Source organism: Paramormyrops kingsleyae, chromosome 20, assembly GCF_048594095.1.
Source record: "Paramormyrops kingsleyae isolate MSU_618 chromosome 20, PKINGS_0.4, whole genome shotgun sequence".
Taxonomy (NCBI): Eukaryota; Metazoa; Chordata; class Actinopteri; order Osteoglossiformes; family Mormyridae; genus Paramormyrops; species Paramormyrops kingsleyae.
Window position 1 is genome coordinate 19,206,970 of NC_132816.1, and position 14,058 is coordinate 19,221,027.

Here is a 14,058-nt window from a genome sequence, read left to right on the forward strand (position 1 = left end):
GCTGTTTTTTTCTTTCAATAAGTTGTCTTATCTCGATATTTGCCAATGAAAATTACTCATCAAATTCACGGTCAATCATAAATATCAACTGTAAGCGCAAGAATATTATGTTTGATTCCTAGTGGATCAAATTTGATTTTGCAGGCAGTATGATTTGCGTTTGTCAGGATATAGTAAAATGAGGGATTTTCCTACGATATTTGGCTGCAGCAATCATCGTTCCTCTCCGTTTCTGAAGTACATGTGGTTCGCATTTAAGCTGATGCAGTCACGATGCGGTCGGTTGCGTGTTGTCCGTGTGCGTTGTTCAGTGTCTTTGGTCTGTAATAACTCGATCAGTGCAAAACTAAGTATGCAATAACCAAGTCACAAAACATGTACCACCAGTCGGCCCGTTATACAGTTTATATGATTTCCATTGTATGGAAATGCACTTTATACCCTAATCTGCTAATTGTAGTGTTTACTTTCAGGGTGACCGATGATGAACAGCGCTAAGTCAGGGTGACCATCTGGTATAACATTTTTCGGGTGAACCAATGGATATTTCGGCCGGCAAAGTTTATCTTATGGGACCCCGAAGTCTAGGGCCGAGTTTTAATCCCAGTCCAGCCCAAGGTGCAGCACTCAGTTGGTTCTTATGGACTGTTGCAACTGCACTCCTGACGCAGAAACAGGCCAGTATGAAGCAGGGTGAGAGAAATCGCACCCCCTCTGTCTCACGGGGCACCAAAGTGGGTCCTGTCCAAAACCCGACGCACAGGGCAGCGGAAGGGATGGGCTGGTGTGGCTTTGAGCGAACGGGGTCGGTGCAAGACCGACAAGCGGAGGCTTCTCGTCTAGATGCCAGCCGAGCGCAGGAAATGACATTGCCCACATCTCGCAATGCAGAGCGAGGGGTGTTTCGGCTGGGAGAGGGTGTTTCTAACTGTGAGTAGGACTGGTCCCGTTTCATATTTCACAGAAACAGTGGAAAAGAAAAAAAAGGAAAATTCTGGGACGTCTTTCTTCACTGTTAACTGGATTTTATGGAGTCTGTTTGTCTGAAAAATGAAAATCTCGTCAGTGGTAGCAATTCTCCTGATTAAAAGTTTTGCTGGAGGTAAGTGGGGACTTTTTAAAAAAAAACAAACTCTTAAAGACTTCCGATATCTGTCATTCTCAGCCAGACTCCCGTGGCTGGAAAGAAAGACAAAAAAAAATTACTAGTGCACTAACTCAGGCTGACTGAGATCTCTGAAAATGTAACTATCGATATCTGTCGGATTATGCAATTTAAGGCGTTATTAGTGACTTATGTACTAGAAAAAAGGGTGATTACACAGCTATTATTGCTATAGTCAATGCTTGTGAATTGTGGAAATATCTACACAACTTATAAATAAATTTTTTTATAAATAGATTTTGTTGTGTTATTATATACATTAAGTGTATCGTTCTCCTTCCTAGAGTGAAGCCATAAAGATACAACGTAACTTTGTATTCACACTATTAAATGTTTATTAATTATCGAAACATCATATTTTAAGTCCTAAAAGCAGATTGGCAGCGGCTGTAGTTTTTATAACTGCTTTTAAAACCTTAGGTTTTGTAAAAAGTCAAAGAGTGGAACGAAATGATAGCTCATACGCGTAATTCTATACATACATATTGCTCTGCATTTTATTTTGCACTCAGTGATCCAGAAACTGTCTCCGTGATACGGTTATAGCATGGAAAATACATTTTCAAAGGGCAAACACGTTTTATAGGGCTTGAGGAAAAATACGCGATGCTAACGAGACGGATAAAATACTCAAGCAGCATTTTTTCTTGTAATTTTCTGAGATTGGATAACGGAACGCCTTCCCTCTCCGTGCTAAACTGTAATCTCTAATCGTACCCAAGCGAAATGGTGTTTCCCTGATACAATTTCTGTTAGACAAACGACCTGAAGGTCCACCTTTAGCTATCAGTAGTGCACCGTGACATGCTGTTTGTCTATCTCAACCATTGAAAACAACGAGTTGAGATGGTCTCTTTGCTGGAGGAGATGGTAAATCACATTTAGCGTTTGACTTCTTTTGAAGTCGGTACAACGGCAGCCCTTATATACACTGACAGTTGAAATACACCGTGAATCTGCAGAATTCATGCAAATTTTCACTCGACACTCTCTCTGCCTTTGTCTAGTTGGTTGTGCAGGACTGGATAAATCCCGACGAACACTGTGCTCTTCACACCCGGACGTGTGTGAGGCTCTCAATGTCACCGTCACCCCAGGGCCGGTGGCCAGGGTCCTGGAGGGCGACAATGTCACCCTGTCCTGTCAGGTGGCTCAGCGGAGGAGACCCGATAGCGTCCTGGTGGTGCGCTGGCTGTTTGCCGCCTTTCCAGCCGATGAGGAGCAGCTCATCGTCAAGCTGAACATGCGGAGGGCCAAGTACTACGGCAACTACACCAAGCGCTTTGCCCGGCCCAAGATGCGCCTCTTGGAGGAGAGGCGGGAACAGGCCTATGGCCTGCTCATCCTCAACGTCTCCAAGGAGGACCGGGGCCACTATGTCTGCAGGGTCCAGGAGATCCGGCTGCACCAGAACCGCTGGAGGGCAGCGTCCAATGGCACGGCAACTGCAGAACTGAAAGGTAACCGTGGTGACGGACAACAGATGAACCTCATTGATGTTCGACCCGGGAGAAGGCAGAGGACCCAGCAAATGGCTGTTGATGTTAGCTTGGAAGGTGTCACGGGTGGAGAAGCCAACCTCAAGTTCTCAAAAATTACAAAGTGCACTTCTGCAATGGCCTACCAGACTGCTCCTGGTGGCTCTTAAAGTGTGTTTATCAGGCTGAACCCTGCCCAGATGATTTCGAGCACCTCCTGCATGTCGAAGGCTGATTCAGTGCATCAGGATGTAAGGATTGCCTCGGTGTGCAGAGGAGTTTGTGCAAGGGGGAACCACAAATCGCTGAAGGAGGTTCGGTGCAGCGTCGGAATGAGCCAGGGCCGCGTGTTCCATCAGCGACACAGATTGTTATGAAATCCAAGCACGCTGTTTCCTGGAGGGTAATTTTTTTTCTCTCCCCGTGGTGTCGATCTCGTGTTTGAGTTACACAGCCGTACCGTTTCCTGCCAAGGCAAACGGGCAGGAATGCAGACACGCGGAGCTCCGGGAGGCCGAGACACGGCATCACGCATGTGTTGGTTTTGGCGTCGCCGTCTGCTTGGACAGCGTTGGGTTTTTGGACTGACCCACTGCCTTGGACTTCAGGCTTGGAAGTCAGGCCAGCCATGGTGAGCTGCATGTGCTGCGGGGCCTCGAGACAATAGCGATTGGTGCACAAGTCCTCAAATACGTGGGGCTCATCCAACTAGGAACGGAACCTAGAGGAACCGTCAGACACATCTGTTGGATGTGTGATCGTGTGATAGCTAATCCTTACTGGACTGGAGCGTGAAATCGGCAGGCGATCAAACATTTATTGTTACAGTAAAACTCCTCGAACACTTTTATGCTAAGAAGGGCATGAAATTCAAGAAATAAGTGGAATCACAGTGGATCTCCTCTAACCTGTTATCCAACGCAAATTGAGGTGAACCTATGATTTCAGATGCAGGTGACTCTCTGGACAGAATGCCAAGCAATCAGAAGGGACCCAGTCACAAACACATCTATGCAAGTTGTGGCGCCCCCAGGTGGCATAAAGCTATAACCAAGCTAACAGAAACAGCCATTTACTCTCTGTTCTACCCTCACGTCTAAAAAGAGAAATTTCAGTGGGAAATCACGTCCACGAAAGTATGACTGATATTTATGTGGATGGAAAGAAAGAAGGAGAGAGATGGAAAGAAAGAGACGGCCTGGCAGAAAATGTGCTAAAATTATCTCGCTGGTTTAACTGCAGTGCTATTCATTTTTTCCAGCCTACGCACTCGGTCAAATATATATCAAACCTTGAGTAAGCAGTGACTAAAATAATATTTGCTTAAATTTCTCTATCAGAGTCAATGAGCCGGTGCTGTGTGGGTGGAATTAGTGCTAAAAAAAGAGAATAATAATAATAATGAAACAACAATAGGTTCCTTAAATGTGTTATTCTGGGTGAAAGGAAAACCACAAAGCAGGAAGAGCTATCCGGGCCCTACATCAGCGTACAGAAATATCCGTGGAGTATCCCCCGACCTACAGGGATCACGGGTCTCCTTTGTGGGAGGGGGGCTCTGAGGGGTGCCTCCCTGCAGAGCTCACGGCTTTCGGCGGTTTCTGGTATTTCGGGAGGGACCTCTGGGTGTGAGCAGGGAAGAGGCCTGTTTTTAAGCCTGACCTCACATCTCTCATCCTAGAAACTGCACCCTACAATATAGTGCCTTTCCGACTCTGTTACAGCTGCTGCTCAGGGATAACCCCCCCTGTTTCTCCCCCCCCACAGTGCGCGTCCTGGCCACCACCCAGAATCGGGAGGCCATATGGCAACTGTTTGAAGGTGGGTCCTGATTCGCTACTGAAGGTAAAACCGGGAATAACTGTGGGCCAATGGGAATGGGGAGATGTACTGTTCTTGTCAGGTGATGCGAGGCAGGGGTACAGTCAAGAAATCCTGGACCCCCCTCCCCCGCTAGAGTTGCCATTTCAATCTGAAGAAATACAGGTTCCCAATGGTAGACAGAATTTGCCAAGCCTGGAGGCGGGGGGGGGGATGTGTTCCCCCACCGTAAAATCGCAGCACACCTCAGCGTATAAAGGATTATTTTTCATATTTAGGGGCCCCTATGAAGTGCTGGGGCCCCTGACCCTGCTAGGGTATCCATGCACCTCTGACGCCAGCTAGTGGCTAAATGGAGAAGGACATGGGTTTTTTATTTATAGGGTTAATCTATAAAGCGTTGTGCTGAGACTGTACAGGTGGATAGGTAGTCTTGAACTGTTTCAGTATGTAAAGTTAAGTGGATTTAAGGTCGGCTACATACAATTTGTCAGGAACAGCTTTCGATTAGCTGATTTTGCTCAGTAAGTCACATGACCTCGGTAGCTCCGCCCCCTGCTCGTGGATGAGCGGCCTGCCCAACCCCAGCAGTCACGGCTCTTTCGACAGGGATGGGGGTGGAGGGGTGTGACTGGGCGGATCCCGAGCGTGACACATGGTGGAGCGTGAGCAGGCCTGCATTGCTGGCTGGCCTGGGAGGGGGTGACCGAGAGGCAATGCTAGCATTAGCGTTGGCACGTAGCGCAAGATGAAACACCCACTCGGCGTCACTTGGTACTTAGTGGTTATCCTCAATTTTTGCACGTTTATTTGTTTTTATGTTTTTTATATATATATGATCATATATATATATATATATATATATATATATATATATATATATATATATATATATATATACATATATATACATATATATATATATATATATATATATATATATATATATATATATATCCCTGCTGGGTTCTTTTTTTAGCTTTTACCAGATTTTTTACCCATTTTTTTACCCAGCTACAAAGCAAAATATTTACCAATCTGAGCTGTGAGAACCTTATTGCGAAGAGCAGATCCCGCCCTACAGCCCTCCGACATTTCGGCCCAATAGCTGCCTCTGAGGTGCCCGCCACGTGCCCGACACAGGGCCGCTCTCCCCTCCCCTCCTCTGCACGTCCTTCCAGGTTGACGGCACATGCCTTCGTCCTGACTAACGTCGGCGCTAACAGGCTGGTGAGACGCCCATGGCTGACGGGCACAGGCAGCTCAGGGCCCCAGAAAAAACTCTAATCTCTTTTCTAGAGATTTCCGCTTCGTCTTGGGGGTGGTGGCAAATAAAGTGCAATCAGGGCAACACCTTGCGAAAAAGCCAGAGATGTTTGTGAGCTATTCGTGTGTGTGTGTGAGGGGGGGGGGGGCTCATAATGGTGAGTGGGTTTATGACCAGCTGGTGTGTGCACACCCTGCCTTGCAGACGTGTACCTGTGTGTGGTGCTCATCTGCTCCGTTGGACTCGTCTGCATGTGCCTGTTTACTGTGGTCATCACCTGCCAGTACCTGCAGAGGAGGCGGAGCTCCAGAGGTGAACTCATTAATAATTTATAATGTCACGCATGGCCCCTCCCCTTCTTGCTTTCTAAATTATGGGTCATTCATTCACAGTTCGCTATGTAGGGAAACTTATGCAGTTCACGATATAGACTTATTCAGTGAATCAAGATCATTTTTCTATTTAAAATATAAAAGAAATATACGTACCTGTGTGTAAAATGCTGCCCCCCTGTGCAATCTTCTTTGGTCAGTTGACAAAATGCACGACATTCACATTGCATTATGGTATACTGGAAGCATGCTAATGTGCATCATCTGTACTCTAGGATTTGCACTGCAATTTGGACACTGTAAAGTGCATTATACAGTAAGTCAGATTTGCCAATGAGGACAGTGAACGCTATAAAATGGTGGATGCCCTGCATAGTGCACTATAGGAATAATAGAGTGATGTTGAATACAGCCTGTATGTTCAGGTAAGTTTACAGTGAGGTGAATTGTACTTGTGGACATTCTAAGAAGCGGAGATTTGAGTTGCTTCTCTTGTTCTCTTACAGCAAGTTATTATCTGGTGAAGTGTCCTCAGAACAGGTAGGGCTCCTCCCACAGTGCTTGGCACTGCATTTTTTATTATTATTCTTCACAGAAAGGAATAGAATCTCACAGTAGTTTAATCACAGTGATGATCATTTGGGTTCCATATATTCTATATGGTGCCCCTCCAAACACAGCCAACCCAAAATGCTTTGATAACAGTTTTGATAATCCGAAGGTGAGGATCAATGACTTGACACTTATTTTCTGTCATAAAAATGGTTCTCTTGGTGAAATTTGCAAAATTTATAAAAATTCTCCTGCACCTCTTGCCCCTGCGCCATACCGACTTCCAGCTCTGGGGAGACGGTCACCAGTGTCATCAGCCTGTCCCCTCCCATGCCCAAGAAGGAGAAAAAGCACTTGGACAAGAAGGGTGTAGAAGCCGCAGAGATTCCACCGGCCATACCAGCCAAAGGTGCAGAGGAGGGCCCGTTCTCGTGGGGACTCAGAAATGTATCTGTCATTATCAAACAGAACACTTTCTCAGGTCTCGAGGTCAGGTGACGGGACATTCCGCCGCCTGTTCCACTGTCCCTAATTTTCCAGCTTCTCCTTACAGACAAAACACGGGGCTCCAAACTTCTGAAGCCCCAGCCAAGAAAAGTGGCTCTGGTAAGTTCCACAGTACACAGTGCCATTCATTTTTACCATGTGACTGATCTGAGCGCCACTGACCAATCAGCAGTTGGAATGTGATGTCTATTTTGTTTCATATTAATGGCGCTGCACACAGAAGCTACAAAACAATCTGTAGTATGTCTTACTGTATTTTACATTAGGAGAAAGGCACAATTTACAGTGGGATTAAGGAAAATTGTATTGGACAGAAGTATTTTAAGTCTAAGGCAGAGGCCAGACAAAATAAACACAACAATTTGTTACTTTGTCCAAAATGCTTCATGATTTTTAAATGGAAATAGTTATATATCCAAATTCCTGACTGAAAGAGTTCAGGTAATGGACACACCAGCATGGCACTTAAATTTTTTTGGGTCATGACTTGATTACCTTAACTACAGCACCATCTGCTGGCTCGTTTCTGTTATGTCACCCAGCCCAAGATCGTGGAGGAGAGCCTGATGTATGCTGAGCTGGAGCTGGTGAAGCCGCTGCCTGAGAGCAAATCGGCGTGCTCAGGCACGGTCTACGCTCAGATAGTGTTTGACGAGAGACCGATGTAGAACCGCCCTCTTCCTGTTTGCAAATCACTATTTATAAATGTATATTTGTCTCATTCTATGTGGTATTTTCATGCTTCTAGCTGACTTTTTGGACGAATGTGAATGTGAATTCAGTGAATACATCCTTATGACATTTTGTACAAAGGCAATTTGTTACACCGTACTTAAATGTATTTTTTTAATTTGTAATCAGGCCAGAATTTGGTTTGCATTTAATTGTTTGCATGTATGCATTGCAGGTCACTGCAGATGATCATATTTTTACTGTTTTAATTAATGATTGAATACTGATTTGATTAATTGATGAATTTGTCAGCTTCCTTGCATGCATCTAGCTCTGTGGTGTAATGACTCTTTGCATATTAATGCAAATAACGAGATATGTCAGATAGCCATTGTGAGGTAATGAATAATGAAAATGAATGAAAGATCACAGCTTGCGGTGAGATGCTTTAAGCTGAATGAGAGCGGATCCCACGCACCAAACACATACAGAGAGATGAATCAGGGTCTCTAAATTGTCCAGAGTGTGTGATTATGTGGGTGTGTGTGTCCTGTGATGGACTGGGATCCCATCCAGGATGTCCAATGCATGGGAATCGACTCCAGTCTCACTGGAAGGAGACAGGGATGAATGGATAAATGGAAGCGTTAAGAGCTGGTTGATACTGGTGTCACTGTGTATTAATCCTAACTAAATTAATCGAGTGAGAATAATGAAACAGGCTCTGCTTTGATTTTGGTCACATTCTGCCAAACTCTGAAACAAAAACAAATAAATGGGAGAAAAAAAGGCATTAAACAGAAAATGTGTTACATGAGTACCAAGACTCTATCACTGGATAGGATCCTGTATCCTCCGAGTATGAACTAGCCACAGACATATGATTAGATGTCTTCATGTCTGTAAATAATATTATGTCCTGCCAGCATTTTCCATTTCTCACATGGAATCCTAGAGGAGACCAACAGCGCCACAATTTTTGTGGTAAATATAAATCTTTCGTAAACTGAGAACTCTGTCAAGACAAGGAGGGATCGCTTTTCTACAAACAATAATATCATAAGAAACATCAACGTAAACACGTTAAAGATGAGTTAGGAAGAAAACAAAATACCAATAAAAGTTTTCTAGAGTAATCCATGCCATGTTCCAATAAACAATTATACTTGACTGCCAAAACAGCAACTCCTAAATGTAAGGGGGCACAGAAAGGGGCTTTTTGGTGACGCCGAGTCTGGGGCACATACCAGAGATCTAGAGAACGTATCATTGTCAGACCCAGACCGAGCAGCACCGCAAGCAGATACCGCTGCGACAGAGAGAGCGAGCGACATGCCGACCCTCCGGTGCGTTTGTCACGAACTCCAGATAAAAAAGGCGTTTTGCAGTAAACAGGAAATTCTGCCTATTCTGATGTTCTGTGGTCTGTACTCAATCCGGGCAACACGTGCGGCATGCTGGGATCTGAGGGGACGGTTTCCATGGAATGATGTCACATGATGCAGCTTAAGAAAGAGCGGCTTGGCCACGAATCTATTAAATCGAAAAAAATCTTTCAAATCTAAAAAACAAACCTGCATGACTTCCTGAAGTACTTGTTAATAATAAGACCATAATTAAAATTTCTGGGAGCTGGGAATTTGACCCAAATATTTTGAAATATACCTCCTTCAACCGGAGACTCACTTTTTTTCCATCCTGACAAAGCATTTTCAGGCCATTGTGCAGATAAAAAAGCTGAAAATGCTAAAATCTGTCTTTTCAGCACTTCATGATTTCCCGTGTCTCGTTTTGGAGAAATAAAACACGTTACTCACGGATGCTTTTTTTCAAATGCTGAGCCATTCGGACGCTGGTCTTGATGTTTCTCTGTATATGTGATCATGATACTGACTTTAGGCCATTAAACAGTCTTAATCACAAAATAAAAAGAAACAATAAGTAATTATTTGAAGATGCTTTGATAACAAATCAGTAGCTGAAATCCTGAATCAGGATTTGAATTTGTTCTTTAAAAGAAAAATGGGTCAAAACAGAGACAATTAACACAATAAACATCTTTCTTTTTTTTTAACACAATTTGAATTTTCTGGTTTGTTTAACTCACAGCTCAATCAAGTGTATTCAGTCAAAAAAACAGCCAGCATTAGGTGGACTATGACTCCCTTTAAAAAAAAAAACATCTTTCTGAGTGATACCCATTTACAGATGTTGCAACATCTCTGGTTTTTCAAAAGAAGGAACTTTGAAGATGGAAATAATTCCAGCAGAGACCACAATTCTGTTGATGTATGTGGCTGCGAACACTGTAAACAATGCAAATCAAAAGTGGGGGCGCACAGCAGCGTAGGGAGGCCTGTGGCCAGAAGAAGCAGAAATAAATTGTATTGATAGGTCCCCCTCAGTAGATTTTGAGGGTGTTTTTTTCACCTGCTACATGCTTGGGCATCGGAGACATATTGGGGTGGGACACAACTTAATTATTTAAATACGAAGGTCTATTTATTGGGGCGATGAATAAAGCCAAATTAAGTATTGGGTGGGACACATTAAAATGTTATGATGACCCCATTTCTATGCCCCTGGGAGCACATCTTCATCCACAGAAGTGCCTTCGTCATTTTTTGAAAGCATTTTCTAAGGTTTCCATTCCCACGCACCCTCTGGCTTTTAAATCTCATCTTTGCTATAGACTCAATGCAACGCAGAAGAACAACCCATTCCCCTGTTTGCCAGACCAAGTTCCTAACGTGGGTTTTCACTAATTAGCCCTTGCTCGCTATTGTACTCCAAAAATGGTTATTGTGGTAATTGCCCTCCAGCGAAACCAGTTAAAAACAACAGAAAGGAAGTGGCATGAGAGGCTTGTTAGAGAGCAGAGTGCTTGGTGCGTTTACAGCTGGAGGGAGAGAGGCCTCACTGAGGGGGGCTTTGATGTGGCCAGGAAGCAGACAGGTCGCCTGAGACCATCACAACAGACAGAGCCGCCCTCTCATTGGGAGGAGTGAGGTTGCCTTCGTGGGTTCATGGGGGAGGCTTGTACACTCAGACAAAATTATTAGTGTCATATCTCCAACAGATGGTCTGGATGCCTCAGAATGTTGAAATACAGCACACAGAAAACACGAGCCTTCATTTTAAGGGAGGTACAGTAACGCCTCAGTTCAGCCTCTGAGGTCATATTCAACACGAGGTCATATTCGTCATAGATTAATTGACTATTCCTACGATCAACCGTAGCCTGATTACTGGATTAAATTAATCTAAAGAGGCATTCTGAGTGACATTGCAGTCCTTACTCGTACTGCATTGTATTTCTGCCAAATATGCCGTTTCAATGACGTAAAAACAGCGCCCCCCACAGGCTCCGTAATGGCATCGATATATAAATGGTAAAGATGAAAACTTTTGCGCGTCTTCTGTGCTGAGAATGAAAGTGCAAACAGTTAAGGTTAAATCGGTGTCCTCGTTTTTTCCCCCTATTGGTTTTGCTTGGGGACATGAAAATGGAACGAAAACAAACCGACCCTCGGTTGAATTTTGCTGACGGGATAAAATGGGGTGAATGTTAAGTGAAAAGCGGCTGCCTTGCCTTGGAAAGAACGCCGCAAGCTGACGAGGACCGGGTCCGCGCACAACCACGCGAGCCCCCGGGGCATTCCGGGACGGGCCGTCACAGCCAGAAGTCCCTGACTCTGTACTAACTCCCAGAACAGTCTGACACAAAAACACGTCCCACTTTAGAAGATTTTTACAATAAAATTCTTCTATCTTATAAAATCTCCATTCCGGCTCTATAAATCAACCATGTCTAAGCATTCTTTAAATATAGACATCGACACTGCACAGCAGAATAAATTTATCTTCCCAAGACAGAGTTAGATACGCTGGGTAATTAAAGACTGTTCCAATGAAGTATTCAACGTATGGGCAAACGAGCCTCTGTGAACTCAATGAACAATTCATTGCTGCCCGTTAATGATGCAGTACATCCGAAGATAGAGTCTATTCATGGTATTTGGTTGCTTGCTATATGGTTATTTGTCAACACCAACTGTCGGCAGAAGTTAGTCCAAACTTTATCTGCTCTAGAAGAAGAATGAGGTGCATTAATCAAGAAATGACCTATATGTGTATACATAAGTCCTATTTCAGAGTCTGATAGAGAGGATCCCACAGGCATCATCGTAAGTCCTAATTTAGTCTGCTATATATAGTATCGCTAAGGTCGGGTAATGATTTGTAAACGAACTGGCAAATGCCCCTCGTTTTTGCCTCGTTAATTCCATCGCACTTTGCTTTGATATACAATCCCGCTTAACACGATCTTGATTTGTCGGCCTGGCTGCACAAACTAAATGGAAATTGAAGAAGAGAGTGAAGGCAACTGGATAAGTAGCCTATCTGTCGGATAAGTACGCTATAGTGGTTGCCAGACAGTGCAGAAGACAAGGTAGGGTAAGGAGGGTCCGGAGCCTATCCTGGAGGTTATGGATACAAGGCAGGGAACAACCCAAGATGGGGCGCCAACCCATCACAGGGCACACTCACACACCATTCACTCACACACCATTTACTCACACACCATTCAATCACATCTTGGTAACTCCAATTCACCTCACCATGTTTTTGGACTGGGGGGTGGGAACCGAAATACCCAGAGGGAACCTCACAATGACACGGGGAGAACATGAAAACTCCACACGTGGAATCACGGTGGAGACTCATACTCCGGTCCACAAGGTGCAAGGTAGTGATGGACAAAATGGCGCTTCGTGAACCATTTTTTTGTATTTTTTGACCCCAGTGGATGGTGCTCTGTTCAAAAAGGGTACAAAGCATGCCCCCAAAACAAACCAAGAGCACCATCTAGTGGGGTCAAAAGATATAGCAAATGGGTCACGAGGCATCATTTTGTCCTTCACTAGTGTGAGGCAACAGTGCTAAACACTGCACCACAGTGTCGCCCATGAACACATTCATAACACATTATAATGCATTCATAAGGCATTATAAGCATAGCTATAAATATATATTTTTAAAAGCATAACATTAAAGCCTTGTTTATTATGTATCAAGAATGCTTTATGAAGCCCTCATCTACAATGCAGATACCTTCATAATGCCGTACAAAACATCTCTAACTCTCTTACCTACCATTATATGCATTATGAAGGTATCCACAGTGCACCATAGATGAGAACTATATTGAAGCTTTTGAAGTATTATAATCAAAACTATAATGCCTTATGAATGTCATGAGAACATGCTGTAATGCTTTATGAAGGTATCTACAATGCATCATATATATAGATGACAGCTGTAAGTGCTACCAATGTGATTTATATATAATGGTTTTGGAAGTTATGACAAGATGCCCTTACATTTAAAGACAACAGAAATATTTTGTGTGAATTATGAAACTAAAAAAATTAAATTTGGGGTTTTAGGACAATTGCAATTGTGTCATACTTAGTTGCTTACAAACAATAATTAACAGTTTGGGACATTTCAAGCGCATGATGTCACAGTGTTAAAGGGAATGATAAAGACTTGAATTTTTAATCACGGGTTAAATAAATGTATATTACCTTGTGTTACCTTATATTTAACCGAATGTTTTATGCCTATTTCGTGCCATATGGTGCCATCTGCTGGTTATAAACGGTATTAAGTAGTTGTCACTTGATTATATAAATATACTATATTTATAGTGTATTTTAGATTTTTTTTTACAGTGTTTACGTTACTATATAAAATAAGAAAAATTCGAAAATATTAAGGATTTTTTAAAGCTGCAGTGTTTCATTGGTGTGATAAAACGATTGTACTTCATTATGCTGTTTTGGTCTTTATAGAATACATTTATGAATCTGATGCAAACCATCCCTCATAATCCGGTCTATAAAATGTCATAGGGTCTAACAAGACATGACATTAAAGCTTAATTTCATACATGATTTCAAAAAGCACGTTCCGAGGAAGAGGAGAACGCAGCTTCCCCGCGACATCATGCCGTATAGAGCGCTGCAGACATGACTGAACATAATAGATGTTCACAGGGTAGATTAATTTATTTTAATATAGTTAATTTCCTTTGAGGCAAATGAGTAATCTGTCGCGAAATAAACCAAAACCGATTACAGCAGCGGTATTTCAGACTTGGCAGATATCTCAGTAGCCCCCGGCACTACTTTTCTGTTACTTGGTAACAAACTTAAACAAGACGCGGTTTCATTTACAATGTCTACAGCGCTTCATTAA

The 14,058-nt window shown here is 43.3% G+C and overlaps 1 protein-coding gene across 1 annotated transcript; it reads left to right on the forward strand.

Annotated features, from left to right (window-relative positions):
• Positions 1 to 640: 640 nt before the first annotated feature.
• Positions 641 to 8,221, forward strand: vstm4b (V-set and transmembrane domain containing 4b). The gene is made up of 8 exons (XM_023820266.2): positions 641 to 1,102; positions 2,173 to 2,625; positions 4,411 to 4,464; positions 5,936 to 6,043; positions 6,570 to 6,603; positions 6,903 to 7,024; positions 7,169 to 7,221; positions 7,665 to 8,221. Exons 1-8 carry the CDS (start codon positions 1,051 to 1,053, stop codon positions 7,788 to 7,790), a joined length of 1,002 nt encoding a protein of 333 aa, XP_023676034.2. The 5' UTR covers positions 641 to 1,050; the 3' UTR covers positions 7,791 to 8,221.
• Positions 8,222 to 14,058: the final 5,837 nt, after the last annotated feature.

Coding starts and splice junctions, on each gene's coding strand:
- vstm4b (XM_023820266.2), top strand. CDS start 1,051: ATGAAAATCTCGTCAGTGGTAGCAATTCTCCTGATTAAAAGTTTTGCT. Junction 1,103..2,172: donor GATTAAAAGTTTTGCTGGAG/GTAAGTGGGGAC, acceptor GCCTTTGTCTAG/TTGGTTGTGCAGGACTGGAT. Junction 2,626..4,410: donor GGCAACTGCAGAACTGAAAG/GTAACCGTGGTG, acceptor CCCCCCCCACAG/TGCGCGTCCTGGCCACCACC.